The 14,979-nt window shown below is 41.1% G+C and overlaps 2 protein-coding genes across 2 annotated transcripts; both read left to right on the forward strand.

Moving 5' to 3' along the window:
* The first annotated feature begins 275 nt into the window (after positions 1-275).
* On the forward strand, positions 276-3,785 carry LOC149262329 (uncharacterized). The gene is made up of 3 exons (XM_089377432.1): positions 276-581; positions 2,979-3,230; positions 3,352-3,785. The coding sequence occupies exons 1-3, from the start codon at positions 276-278 to the stop codon at positions 3,553-3,555; spliced, it is 762 nt and encodes a 253-aa protein (XP_089233558.1). The 3' UTR covers positions 3,556-3,785.
* Positions 3,786-7,726: 3,941 nt separating this feature from the next.
* On the forward strand, positions 7,727-14,322 carry LOC149262330 (ultraviolet-B receptor UVR8-like). The gene is made up of 2 exons (XM_089377445.1): positions 7,727-7,828; positions 12,910-14,322. The coding sequence occupies exons 1-2, from the start codon at positions 7,727-7,729 to the stop codon at positions 14,320-14,322; spliced, it is 1,515 nt and encodes a 504-aa protein (XP_089233571.1).
* Positions 14,323-14,979: the final 657 nt, after the last annotated feature.

Here is a 14,979-nt window from a genome sequence, read left to right on the forward strand (position 1 = left end):
TGCCATCAATTCCAAAGGGGGAGATTGTTGGCATTATGAATTATCTGTTGTCCTTGATGGCAACCTACCTGATGAGTTATCATTGTTGACAACCTACTTGATGAGTTGTCCTTTGATGGAAACTTACTTGATACAAATTTCAATAGGATGTGTCTACAGATGTGACAGAGAGTTTTGACAAAGGCATAACAGTTAAGAGGCAGAGGAATGACAATGTTGAAATTTCAAGAAGTATACTCGGGTTCTGTTAAGCAAAGTTGTGTACACACGTGGGTATGAAGAAGCAAAGGCCTGTACTGTTTTCGCACCATGGTATTCTAAATCAGTGTTGCACGAAGTGCCCCCCCCCCGGATCGAAGCTCCGAAGCGCGCCCCGTACGAAAGCGCCTAGGAAGCTTCCTCAGAAGCGGCGCTTCCGAATTCGGAAGCGGCGTTTCGGCAGTTTAAGACGCTTCCTGGAATTTCTGAAGCGCCGGCCGGAAGCGCCGCTTCCATGGCTCCGAAGCGCGCTTCGTACGACGCTTCGGGCCTCCGAAGCGCGACGATTCGGAGCAGGAAGCGGCCGCTTCGCGCACGCTTCCGTACGCTTCGGCGAAAAGGGGCGTGCCCAAGGGAAAAAAAACACTCTTTTTTTAATTTTTTTTTTAAGTTATGTTCACTCAACATTAAGGGGGTGGGTTAGGGTGAGGTTAGAGTCAGGTTAAGGTCAGGAATGAAAAGAATAAAGCCCCCATTCATTCCTCATTTTCTCACTTTGAGTTTATGAGAGTTGGAGAGGAGAAGAGAAGAGAGGAAAGGAGAGGAGAAGAGAGGAGAGCTTGGAGGAGTGAAGAAGGAGGACCTAGGAGAAGGAGGAGGAGCTTGGAGAAAGAGCTTGGAGGACTTCATCTACAAGAGCTAAAGAGGTAAGTTCAAACCCCAAACTCCCTTGTTTTTTTGACAATTTTTTTGTATTTTTCTCCTCCCTCTCCTACTCTTTCCCATTGTTTCTACTTGCTCCTTTATTTACAGGTTGTCCACCACCTATATCCATATTCCAAGATGGTGTTCTTTTGGCTTCTATGTATCATTCCACTCTTGGTTTTAATGATGGCAAAGGTGAGGAATAGAAGGGAAGAAACAGAAGAGGACATTGGTGATGGTCCTAATAGGAGTGACCCAATGTATGATGAGGAGGAAGGGTTTGAAGAGGAAGGGGATGAACCTGAAGGGGACACTGAAACACAAGATGGGAAAGCTACATCAACACCCTTGTGGAACTATGTGACCAAACTTGATGGGGGAAAGGGTGGTGGATCTTACAAATTTGTGTGCCCTCATGGTTGTCATGGAGGAAAACCATATTGTGGTTCATATACCCGTCTGAGGAGGCATCTTTGTGGGGTGCTGGACAGTGATGAAAAAAAGGGTTCTGTGGGGGTACAAATTTGCCCAAACATTTCAACTGAAGAAAGAAGAAAATACATCCAAATAGAGATGGCTGCACAACAAAAAAACAAGAAACAAAAAACTCATTCTGAATCAAGTGCAACCTCTAAATTTGGTAGTTGCTCATCTCCTCATGGTACTTCTGCAAGCTCTGGAGGTAGAAGAACAATAGGGGATTTCCTTAATGTTGCTGGGAGGGATGATGTGGATGGAAAGATAGTCCGTTTTCTTTGTGCTTGCGGTGTACCATTCAATGTGCTTCGCTCTCCCTATTGGCATGAAATGGTAAAGGCCATCAATGAAGCCCCAAAAGGATACAAGGCCCCCAACTATGAGAAAGCTAGAACAGTGTTATTAGAAAGAGAAAAAGCTAAGGTTCAAAGAGCTTTGACACGTTTTACAAATGAGTGGGTAGATTCTGGGGTATCCATTGTATCAGATGGGTGGACAAATATTAGAAACCAACATTTGATAAATGTTCTTGGTGTTTCTTCTAGTGGTGCAGTATTTATTGCATGTCATGACTCCTCCTCCATCACTGCATCTGCACAAAACATTGCAGATCTCCTATTGAAATCAATCAAAGATGTTGGTTCGAATAATGTGGTTCAAGTGATCACAGATAATGCAGCAGGAAAAATTATTGAGCGTACTCATCCACACATCTTTTGGTCTGGGTGCCTGGTTCACACATTGAACCTTTTGATGCATGATATTGTGAAACACAAAGAATGTGGGTGGATTGCTGAGGTTTACAGGAGAGGGAAGCAGCTCATTAAATTCATCACAGGGCATACAAGGGTAAACTACTTCTATGGCACTTACTCCAAGTTGCAATTGCTTAAAATTGCAAAGACAAGATTTGCTAGTTATTACCTCACCTTTAGGCGGCTAGTGAAGGTGAGACAAGCTTTAACTAATCTGGTGTGTGCTGAAACATGGGATGAAATTAACACTGACATAGATGGTGCTAATGCAGTCAAGGACACTGTTCTTGACAGTTACTTTTGGGGACAGGTTAAATATGTTTTGCAATTCACCAAACCAATTTATTACATGATCAAGTTTGCAGATTCAGATCGACCAGTAATTGGGGAGGTGTATGAGCAAATGGATAGCATGTTGGGGCAGATTAAAGACATTGTTGAGCCTAGAGATATCACCTTGTACAATTATATTCGTGTAGAGGTGGAAAACCGATGGGAAATGCTAAATGTTCCATTGCATGCATTAGCATATGTTTTGACACCTAAATACTATCATCCATCATGGCTTTCAACACCAACACCTGGGGGGGAAGTAGGAGAAAACCACACCAAGATCAAGAGGTTCACAAAAAATATATGGCTGCACTGAGTAAATTAATCCCTGATGAGGAGGAGGCTGCATTGGTACAGAGACAGGTGAGCAACTATACGCTCAACACTGGTCCATTTGGGAGCATGCATGCAATTAAAGATCGATAGACTTTTTCTGCTCTTGAGTGGTGGAACATGCATGGAGGGGGTACTCCACTTCTACAGAGTTTGGCATTGCGGGTGCTATCACAGGTGGTAAACACTTCTTCTGCAGAGAGGTGTTGGAGCTCTTATTCTTTCATCCACAGTGTTAAAAGGAACAGGTTGAATTTAGACCGGGCAGAGAGCTTGGTTTATGTTCATTACAACTTGCGATTGTTGTCCCATTACTGTGAAGATGCAAAGTCTAATAAAGACTTGTTGATTTGGGACAAGAATCCAGAGGAGCCCAATTTGGAGGATGGAGTGTTGCGACTAGAGCAATTAGAGGATGCTCTTATCCAGGTATGTCCATTGTGGTATGAATTTTCCAATTTTCCCTTATAAAGCATTTCTCTAATTCATGTTTTTAATTTTTTTGTTAACTAGTGTTTTTTTTTTGCATGAAATTTTTGAGTGATTCTAGGATGATGATGACCGTGTTGATATGCCACCACCCCCACCCCCATCTGGTCCCTTGGTTCCTAGGTTCCATGGTTCAACACCAACAGCAGGGGGTTCTTCTTCATCAGTTTCAGTGCCACGACTTCCACAGGCACCATCTTCTTCATTGCCACCACGTGGAGGCCCGCCACCACGTTCTATTCGTGGTGGAAGGAGGAGAGATTAGTAGATATATTCACAATCTACTACTTTTTGTCATAGATTACTCATTAGACTTGTAGACTTGTGAATTTGAATTTTGAACCTTTTTGGCTTGGCAGTGACCAAGTGACATATTTTGTAAACATTATTATTTGAATTTTGGACATGACAAATGTTGACAGTTGCTCACTTGCTAGATAAATCATAATATGCTCTATGTTTTATGTTTTATAATATGCTTAAATGTTTTATGTTTTATAATATGCTTAAAAATTTGATGTATGTTTGTAATAGCTAGAATATAGATGATTGTTGTACATACTAGTAACTACAATGGAATCATGGATGCCATATGTATCTTGATTTATGCAAAAATATGCATGTTTTCATGTCTTCTACAATTAATTTGGTATTTGGGATGTTTGTTTTGAGTATAAATGCAAAAAAATATAAAATATATATATATATATATATATATATATATAGCAGACGCTTCCGCGGACGCTTCGCTTCCTAGATTTTTGGAAAATGACGCTTCGGCGTCCCCGCTTCCAAAAAACGCTTCCGCTTCGCTCCCGCTTCGTGCAACATTGTTCTAAATACCAAGGGTCCTTACCATGGTATTGGCCTGTGGTATTGAGCCTAGCAACGGATGTTTTGATCTCGTCTAAGAAAACCATCAGCGGGAGTATGGTTTTGACTCGTGGTATTGGATAAGGGCTAAGTTATATAAGGAGATGAAGATCAAAGTGGTAGAAGTGTGCAAGTGATGAATATTTTATGAATAGTTAGATCTGAAGCAAATATGCATGTAATGGGTTGTTGATGTTTTGCTTGATCTAAAACTAAGTATGCACTCGAGAATTTGATGATGGATCAGATCCAATAGATCTGAGATAACAATCTTGATTATGAGGTGATTTGATCTGTGTTGATAGTGTCTTGACACATGATTTTTCTGTATATGCCGAGATCTGGGTATGTCTGAAGTTCTGTGTTGCAGCAAAGGTCTAAATCAGAAATTGTAGATCTGTACGCGGGTTTTATAGCCTGCAAGGCACATACACATGCGGGGTGTGACACTGGTAAGTCGTTGCGGGTTTGTTTCCTGAAAAGCGCGTTTACACACGACTTTTCTTTGAGGAAAGCGCGTACAAAAAGTAGGTTTTTGATGAAAAGGATGTTTGATCAGTTTAATCAGTCGTGATATCTTTCTGCTGTCTGTCAGTGAAATCTTCTTGATGATCTGGGCTTAAATAGTGATGTTTTGATTAAGGATTGATTGATTGAAGAATGTTGAAGTTACTTGCTGTTTGTGAATGAAGATCAGTGAAGGTTCTGTGGTTGTTTCAGAATGATGTAGTGAATCTGTATATGATTCAATACTTATTTTAGAATGATAGTGGTTCAATTTTCAGAAATCAATGATTTAAGATCTGTACGCGGGTATGCTTCATGGAAAGTGCGTACACACACGGGTTTGCTACTGTAAAGTAGCGTACATATTTTGACATATGGTTGATCAGGGTTTGTAGTAACAGAATTTGGTTTCTGTGATGTGCAATATGTTGATTGGTATTCTAGTTACAATGTTCTGACTGTTCTGGTTATTTAAGCTGATTGATTTGGGTTTCAGTTGATTTGGTTGATTCAGTGATTGGGTTTCAGTGATTGGTTGGTTCTATTGGTTTAGTGATTGGTTGGTTCAATGGTTGAGTTACAGTGATAAGTTTCAGTTTTGATGATTGGTTTTGGGCTTAAATGTTGGTAGTGGGTCCAGTCTGAAAATTTGATGAAACGTGGCCTACAAATTGTCATGTGTTGTAATAGGTGGATCCAGTATGAAAATTTATGAAACGTGGTCCCCGAAAGTGTTGAGGATTGAAGCCTTCAATGAGGGAGTTGAAGCTTCCTTCTAGTGATAGCTGGTAAATCAGATCAAGGGGTTGGAGCTCCCTTCTGGTGGGATCCACTAAACGAGCTCAGGGGGTTGGTGCTCCCTTCTAGTGGGTGCTGGAGAACAAGCGAAGGTTGTAGCCTTCTGCAAATGGGTGCCTGCGTGCTGTTATGAGTCTGCGCCAGTACAAGATTGTAAGAAGCTTTTCTTTATATTAAAAGAAGAGAGAGAGATGAAAACAACAGTGGTTTTTTCCCACATTGGGTTTCCACCTTAAATCCTGGTGTTCATGTGTGTTGATTACGTGTGATGGTTTATTTTGTTCTTACTGCACATGGTCACTGTTTATATAATGTTGAATGAAGTACTAATGCGTTGGCTTAAGATAAATTGAAGATGAATTAACTGAAAAATATTAGAATATTCCTATTTAGTATTTAATGCTCATTCTTTTAGCTGTTGCTATTTTTATTCTTTTAGCAGTTTCTTAGATGAAACTGATTGTTTCCATATTCTACATAGAAACTTGATGTTTCTATTATTGTAAATATCTCTGTATTATTATTGAGCTTCAGCTTGCTCATGATGAATTAATTCATTTGACATTCTTTTATGGTATCAGAGCGAGGTTAAGAGATTTCTTGAACAGTTATTCTCTCTGCATCCTAATCTCTTGAGTCCTTTCTAAGGTCGAGCCTTCTGTAAGCCAGGTAGCCTTCACTGAGTCTTAGCCTCGACTTTGCTCACTGTGATAAAAGCTTACAGTCGTCCATCTCGATACAAAAATGGATTCTTCTCCTGCATTATCATTTTTATGAGGAATTAACTTTGTGGCGGTGACCGTTTCGTGGGAGCGGGATTCGTTTTCTGGCTGGCCAATTTGCATCATTCTCGTTTTTGGATTGGTGATCGAGCGATCGCTATTCCCGGGTTGCATGGTTCGTCTGGTCTGAAAATACAGCCTGCGTGTTATGGGCAGCAGTCTATTTGTCGTTTGAACAGTCTATTTGTTTTTTGAACCCTTGTCGTCTCATCGTGGCTCTCGTCTTTTCTATTGGTCTCATCGTGATACGTCTGACTTCATTTTGCCATTGAAGACTGATAAATAATTACTGTGAAGCAGTAGCGTTTTTTATCAGAGATCCAGCAAGAAGAGACCGTGAAAAATCGTAGCAGAGACGTGAAGCTTTGACAGCATTCGACGACTCACGTTACAGGAGTTCTGGCACCCTTCGTAAGCTGTCCGCCATTCCTGAAATGCTCGCAGAGGCGGAACCCATATAAGGGTTTTAAAGGTTGTCGTCTCGCTTTTGCCTCGTGACAGAGCTGCAAGTTGTGTTTTCTCGAAGGTTTGACGCCGGTTGTTTCCCGCGTGCTTATTTTTTCTTCCACTGGAAGGTTGCGCAATCCGGATTGGTATTGGCGAATTAGAAAAGAATTTCAATAAGGCACGCAACTCGGTCACGGCTCTCCAGATTCGGTGTAGTAAGGGCTTCAACACTGGACAGTCGGGAGTTTTGCTGTCTAAGTTCGCTTTAGCGAGTGAGAATTCAACCGTGCCCAAGGTGAGTGAGAATTCGCTTTAGCGCGTGTTCGATTCTTTCTGTGTTCACTCAGCTTGACTTCGATCTCACGACCAGCCACTAATGGCATTGCTGAACGCCGCTGCTGGGTCATCCGCCACCACTGTAGCTATACGCGTGCCATTACAGTAATTATTATTGTCATTCGTGGCAGCTGTGGATAGACACACTGCATCTATAAGTTTCAACGGACAAATTGAAATTCTTGCTGGAACGAAGAAACTGGTTGTATCCCACTTTTGGGCAGCGTATTAATTAAAATCTGGAACGTGTGGGTTGTGGGTGCTTCCAAACAGCTGCAGGGAGATCATGATGTTGGTGCTGAATGCAACACTGTTTTCTTAGGGTCGTATGCTAATGCTAGACTTTACCACGAGTTCTGGTGATCATGCTGAGATAATCGTAGTATTTTTTTTATTTTTTTTTCCTATGCATTTGCTACCGTTGTAGCTTCACTGTGAGTGCTAGGTGACATTTCAGGGACAAACCTTTCATGTATTACTGGGAGCAAAGGGGCAAACGCCAATTTTTTTCTTCTTCAGAAGCCACAGATTGGACGTGTATTTTCAGAACATACAAATGCATGTTTATACAGGCATAATTTTTTAGCGTGGGGAATTTTTTGTACCTGTCAAATTTTGTCTGGATCAGCCAGCATCCGCATTGAAATTCGTGCAGGATTTTTTGTATTTTTCCATATCTTGGGAAACGTGCAGATGGCTTCGTTAACCAATCTCATGTTGGAAGGCAGTGAGGAACATTTCGAGCAGACAGAATCTGCCTTTTACGCCTTTATGGCTAAAAGGTCGTCAGATCATGTACCGTCTTCTGCTTGGTACATTGACTCTGGTGCATCACGCCATTTCTCTCACAGGCGTGACTGGTTTATTGACTTCTCACCTTTCAGTGATTCCGTGGTATTTGGTGGAGGTGAAAAGTATACAGTGGCTGGCAGAGGTACCGTTCAGATCCAGTCTGGTGGGCGCACACTCATCTTCTTGAATGTGTACTATGTTCCTGGTATGGAAATTAATCTGCTGTCTGTCAGCCAGATTATGAGGAATTCTCCTCAGCTTGATGTAGTGTTCAGTGCGCACAAGTGCTCCATTATTGACAGGGAGACTAGTCTAACAATTGCTGTTGGCCTAGAGGACCATGGTCTATACAGGCTACTTGACACCGGTGACTCTCCAGAAGTGGCTCTAGCAGCATGTGTCTCTCCCATCAGTACTCTATGGCATCAGCGATATGGGCATCTAAATATGCAGTATCTCTCTTAGCTCTCTCGGGAGGGACTTGTGTCAGGATTACCTGATATTCAGACTCAGCAGTTGGGGGTATGCGGCGCCTGTCAAGCGGGAAAGCAACATCGGTCTTCATTCAAGGATGGAGAATCTTGGCGCGCATCTAAGGTACTCCAGTTACTTCATGCTGATATTTGTGGCCCTATGAATACAGCTTCTATCACTGCTTGCAAATATTTTTTACTTATTGTAGATGATTTCAGTAGAAAGATGTGGGTGTATTTTCTAAAAAATAAATCTGATGCACTTAGTACCTTTTAGAAGTTTAAAACCTTAGTTGAAAAGAGTCTGGCTGTAACATCATGACTCTTAGGACCGACAATGGGGGGGAATTTTGTTCTTCAGCTTTTGCCAACTTCTGTGATATTCATGGCATCAAACGTCAGTTAACCACACCCTACACTCCTCAGCAGAACAGTGTTGTCGAGCGTCGCAACCGCACGGTTGTTGAAATGGCTCGTTCCATGTTACAACACAGGAGTGTTCCAAACAGATTCTGGGCTGAAGCAGTGTTTACTGCTGTTTACCTTCTTAACCGATCACCCACTCAGGCTGTTACAGGGAAGACTCCTGAAGAGGTTTGGTCTGGCCGTAAGCCTAAGATCAGTCATCTCAAAGTATTTGGCTCAGTTGCATATGTTTGGATTCCAGCTGCTAAGCGCTCTAAGTTGGATTCCAAAAGCCAGAAACTCATGATGACAGGGTACAGTGATCATCACAAGGCCTATAGGCTGATAGATATAGCCACTGGTCGTCTTAGCTTCAGTCGGGATGTAGTATTTGATGAAGACAGAGGATTCTTTCAGTCTTCTTCTTCTGAGCAGTGTTCTGAGGATCAGCCTCACAGTGTTCTTCTTCCGGTCGGTCCACCTGATGGGAGGGATGATGTAGCATCAGTATTTGATAATACTCTATCTGAGCTTCCTCCAGAAAATAATCCTCCTCTTGCGGCCCCTATTGCTCTTGAGTCTTCTCCACCTCCTCTTGATATTGGTTCCTCTACTCCTGATATTGGTTCTTCTACTCTTCGGCCTAAATGGTGGGCTAAAACCATTGGTGATCTCCGGGATGATGAGCTCCTTGAAGGTAGAACTTCTAGACATAAGAACAGACAACAGTCTACAGTCAATTTTGCTCTTATGGCTAACCTACACAGTATTTTTGAGCCCCAAACCTATTCAGAGGCTAAGGGTACATCTGAGTGGGAACAGGCTATGGAAGCCGAATTCCAGAGTCTTCAGAAGAATCACACATGGACACTTTCTGATCTTCCTGCAGGGAAAAAGCCCATAGGCTGCAAATGGGTGTATAAAGTGAAATACAAAGCTGATGGAACCATAGACAAGTATAAAGCTCGTCTTGTGGCTCGAGGGTTCTCACAGAAGGAAGGCATCGATTATGAGGAGACTTTTGCTCCTACAGCCAAGATGAGTACCATAAGGCTTGTCCTTGCCCTAGCAGCTCAGTTCAATTGGAAAGTTCATCAGATGGATGTAAAGAGTGCTTTCCTAAATGGTGATTTCCAAGAAGAAGTCTACATGACGCAGCCTCCAGGATTCAAGGTTGCTGGTCAAGAACAGAAAGTGTGTCGGTTAGCTAAAGCAATCTATGGATTGAAACAAGCTCCTCGGGCTTGGTACATGAAAATTGATCAGTACCTGACAGATCAGGGTTTTCAGCGGAGCCCATCTGATGCAAACCTGTATATCAAGCATACTGGTGATGATATCTTGTTTGTGGTTGTCTATGTGGATGACCTTATCATTACTGGCAGCTCTGCACATTTGATCCATGGGATCAAACAAGATTTATGCAGAACGTTTGAGATGACAGACTTGGGACTTCTTCATTACTGTCTGGGGGTTGAAGTTTGGCAGACTGAAAATCAGATCTTTCTCTCTCAGTCCAAGTATGCCAAAAATCTTGTGGACAGGTTCAGAATGCAGGATTGCAAACCGGCCACAACTCCTATGGAACTAGGGCTCAAACTTTCAGCACAGTCATCCTCTCCCCTTGTGGATGAAACTTTATTCAGGCAATTAGTGGGTAGTCTCATCTATCTTACTGCCACCAGACCTGACATCAGTTTTGCAGTAAGCTACATTTCCCGCTTCATGTCAGCTCCTAAAGATGATCATTGGAAAGCAGCAAAGCGTGTGCTACGATATGTGCGTGGCACTTCTGATTATGGTCTCCTATACACTCGAAGTTCCAAACCTATACTCAGTGGTTACACTGATTCTGACTGGGCCGGTTCGGTTGATGACCGTAAATCTACAGCTGGGTATGTGTTTAGTCTAGGATCCGGTGCTGTTACTTGGACGAGTAAGAAGCAACAGGCAGTGGCTCTCTCCTCGACAGAAGCAGAGTATCGGGGAGCAGTTAAGGCATCCTGTGAGGTAGTTTGGCTTCGACGTATGCTTGCAGATATGCATGTTTCTCAGAGAGGGCCTACTTCTTTGTTTTGTGATAATCAGGGAGTGCTCAAACTTGCCAAGAATCCAGTCTTTCATGAACGAACAAAGCATGTGGAAACTCATTGCCACTACATTCGCCAGCTTGTTGAAGACGGCTCAGTTCAGTTGCAATATGTTCCCACAACAGAGCAGCCCGCCGACATTTTCACCAAGCCTCTTGGTCCTGATAAATTTGTAAAATTCAGAGTGTCTATTGGTGTTGTAAATAGATTGAGCATTAAGGGAGGGTATTAGAATATTCCTATTTAGTATTTAATGCTCAGTCTTTTAGTTGTTGCTATTTTTATTCTTTTAGCAGTTTCTTAGATGAAACTGATTGTTTCCATATTCTACATAGAAACTTGATGTTTCTATTATTGTAAATATCTCTGTATTATTATTGAGCTTCAGCTTGCTCATGATGAATTAATTCATTTGACATTCTTTTAAAAAATATGTTTTACTGGATATACGCTAGTTATATGAATAACAGTCGCGTACACACGTGGGTTCCCTTTAGCAAAGTCGCGTACATAAATCAATATATGAAATTGAAAAGTTTAATGGTTTGAAAACACTGATTCACACTCCCCCCCCGGAAAGTCTTCATCAACTTGTAATTACAACTGAACTCCAAGAGTCTTCTGTTGTGCTTGGTGGGGGGAGAGAGGCCCATGAAAATGTGAAATGGACCATACATTTTCAAGGGGTATCAAGAGTTATATGGAATAATGTCAATGGAGTGTTGTGCTGTGTATGCATCTTATTGGAGAAAGACCTTTGGGTTCCACAAAAGCAGTAGGGTAAGCGGCTAGAATCCTTTGCATTGCTTTGGGTAGAAGAAAATTGCATTTATATTTATTGGTTTATGTGATTATCTAGAGAGCAACTTTCTTGTTGGTTAGGGTTAATTTTCTTGTTGGTCTTCCTAAAAGTGAAACAATGGAGGATAACAACTTGTATTGATAGATCTTACAATTTTTTTAAGTTACATTGCTTTACAATTATGCTAACAAGATTTACGCATGATGATGTCTTAGTGCACAATGTGAGTTAATTCACTTTGTATAGTATAACGAAGCAACAATGCAAACTCTGTTGATGCCAAATTCTTGTCTTTACCTAGCTGAGATTATATGTTCATTGATGTTACGGATCATTATCATTGATACCCTACAACAACAACATTTTTTGTTCCCCAAAGAAATAGTTATCCCCTCACTGTCTTGTACTTAATTGAATAATGAGGAAGCTAGCATGTTGCAACTTCCATTTCACATATTTCCTGCCTCTTCCCCAGGTTTTCAGATGGAAGGTGGTATTATCTGCTTGTTGCAATAGCAATTGGTAAACCCCTCAGGTCTTGGTGGGAACGGTTTCTGTGACCTCCCTGGGCATTACGCCTTAGTGAATAGGGCTGAACCAACCAAGCTATCCCTTGGGTCTCTTACAATCACAACTTATACAAATAAATTTGTGGAGAAATATATTGGTTAACATGCAATGCAATCCACTTATATTCTAGGGGTGTGTGGTTATCATCTATCACACTGAAAAGGTTCTTATTACATAAAAGTGGCCTTTACAAATATTGAAATATGATTATGCAAAGGTCTAGGAGAAGAACATTTTTACAAGATCATGAGCTTACATGCAAAATAACTCGTGCACACATAGTTAGATGCATTGCAAAGATGGCTTGGTTAGTGTGGTTATCATGCATCACTCCAGGGAAAAACTGATTAAGGCCATCATTACATAGAAGTGTCCTCTACAGATATTTAAATATAATTCCGCGAAGGTCTAGGAGTAGAATGTTATTACAAAATCATGAACTTACATACAAAACAGCTCATGCACACATAGTCAGATGGATTACAAAGGTGGCTTGGTTAGGTACATAGCAAAACCTAGTCTTTTCTTTTGTTTGAAAGTTATGTGAACGAGTTCTATCTGTAAATGGATATATGCATTTTAATATGCGGGCTTGTATCATTGTGATAGTGTATTTTTAAAATCAAACTTCACTGTCTATGGTATGTTATCTTTTGAATTTAGAAAAGCATAAGGAAAATTGGACAAGCAATTGTGAAAGAACGTTATTGAATGGTGATCAACATTTTGAATTTCTTTTTACAGGCTGTCGATGTCAGGGCGGGAGGAATGATGTCACTTGCAATTGATAAACATGGGACCCTTTGGATATGGGGCCGCTGTCCTCAGTCAACAAATGAACCTAGGGATGAAACATTCCGTCTTGCTTTTATTTCTAGGCCACAACCAGTTCAGGGCTTTCAAGGGTATTCTGTTTCAAAGGTGGCTTGTGGGAATGAACATGTTTTAGCTTTAGTCACTCATGGAATAACGGTTGCAGAAGAACATTTACTATCCTATGCTTGGGGTAGTAATACACATGGTCAATTGGGTTTAGGTGATAAAGAGAGTAGATTAGTTCCTCAACTTATAAATTTTAATCACACATCCGCTGGATTTCCATATCACATAGCGTGTGGGGCATTTCATACTGCTGTGCTGACATCTGTACAGCCACAGGCTGGCATTGGTACTGGGTTAGAGGAACCTGCACAGTTGAGTCACAATTGTTCAAATGGACGAGCTAGCATATGTTGGACTTTTGGGCTTGGCGACAATGGTCAACTTGGACATGGAACTACTCAAAGCAAATTATTGCCTGAACCTGTTGATGGATTGCCAAAAACTTTGTTCCTCAGGTTGGTTGAGTGTGGTTTATTTCATACTTGTGTTATTTCAGAATTGTGTGATGTCTGGATTTGGGGAATGGAGAGGGGCCTTGGCCTTTGCCCCAACATTGGAGCACCTGGCATAGGTGCAGGCGATGCACTTTCTCCTCTGAAAATCATAGGTGAGGGGTCAGAAGGTCCTGTTTTCTTTGGTTCTACGGGAGTAGGTTGTGGTGCTGCGCATACTGTGGTAGTGACAGATAATGGTTTCAAGCTCTGGACCTGGGGTCGTGGACAGAATGGTGTTTTAGGGAGAGGAAACACACTTGATAGTTTGGTTCCTTGTCTCGTAAGTTGGCCACCCCCATGCTTATTAGACATTGTGGATCTTAATAATGGGCTTAAAGAAGGAGATGATGAACATATGATTGAAATGAAAATGAAAATGGAAGATGGTATGGACAAGAATGGACATGCATATTTTGATAAACTTAGACTATTGGAGATGGAAAAAACATTATCTTCAGCAGCAGAAGAAGTGCAATTTCTAAGGGCTAGGCTGGCTGCAGCTGAACGCTATGCAAATATTTTGCATTTTTCTATATTTGGTAATTGTGAGCGTGGGCATACTATTATGCAGATGCTCCAGGAGTCAAATACTTCTGATATTCAAGAAGAATGGGGGAAATCTATGGAACTGGCTACTCCTGATGAGCTTATTCAAATGGAGGCATTCTATCGGTCTATGCGCTCTAAGTTGAAGGATGTCATAATGCAAAAGAAGATAAAGGAATGGACTCGTCAGTGTTGGAGTTCATTTAGTTTAAGTTCAGTCAATGACAAAGCATAAAGTTCCTTTCAGTTAAGGTCGAATTTTCAAGGTGCTACTAGTGAACACTGAACAGTGATGCTATCCTTGTTAGAGACATCTCTTTCAATAAATTTTCAAACTTGTTTATTTATTTTTCCTAATTTTGTCATGTAAAATTGTATTTTCCTATAACCTGTCAATGTCATGTCAGCATTTTATTTATTTTGTTTGAACCAATATCTGGTACTGTTGCAACTCGTTATGGGATTTTTTCGAAGTTTGTGGTAGTGTATCTAGAATCAAAATTTTCGAAGTTTGTGGTAATGTATCTAGAATCAGGAAGTGCTCTTCACTTCCTCTTATATACTTATTAGTGCAGTGACCAGAATGTTATAATTCTCGAGTAGAAGCAATAATTGTTAGCTACCCGTATGAAATCCGACATAATGTGAATGCAATGCATCAAGGCATTTGGCAATCTTGCTTAATAATATAAACTGTGACCGTTGCATATGGAAATGTTTTTGAAATAGACGCTTTTACAGAATTGCCTTTGATTTGATTTGTAATGTCAGAACCGCTCGGGTGCTGTTCTTTGATCTCATATTTTCAACATTATATGCCGATACTTTTCTAATTAAGGATGTATCAGGTTTAAATTAGGATGGGTCATTTGACAACTGGCAGCCATATATT

The sequence above is a fragment of the Pinus tabuliformis genome, chromosome 6, assembly GCF_031772625.1.
Source record: "Pinus tabuliformis cultivar Carrire ecotype Pingquan chromosome 6, CPIR1, whole genome shotgun sequence".
Classification (NCBI taxonomy): domain Eukaryota; kingdom Viridiplantae; phylum Streptophyta; class Pinopsida; order Pinales; family Pinaceae; genus Pinus; species Pinus tabuliformis.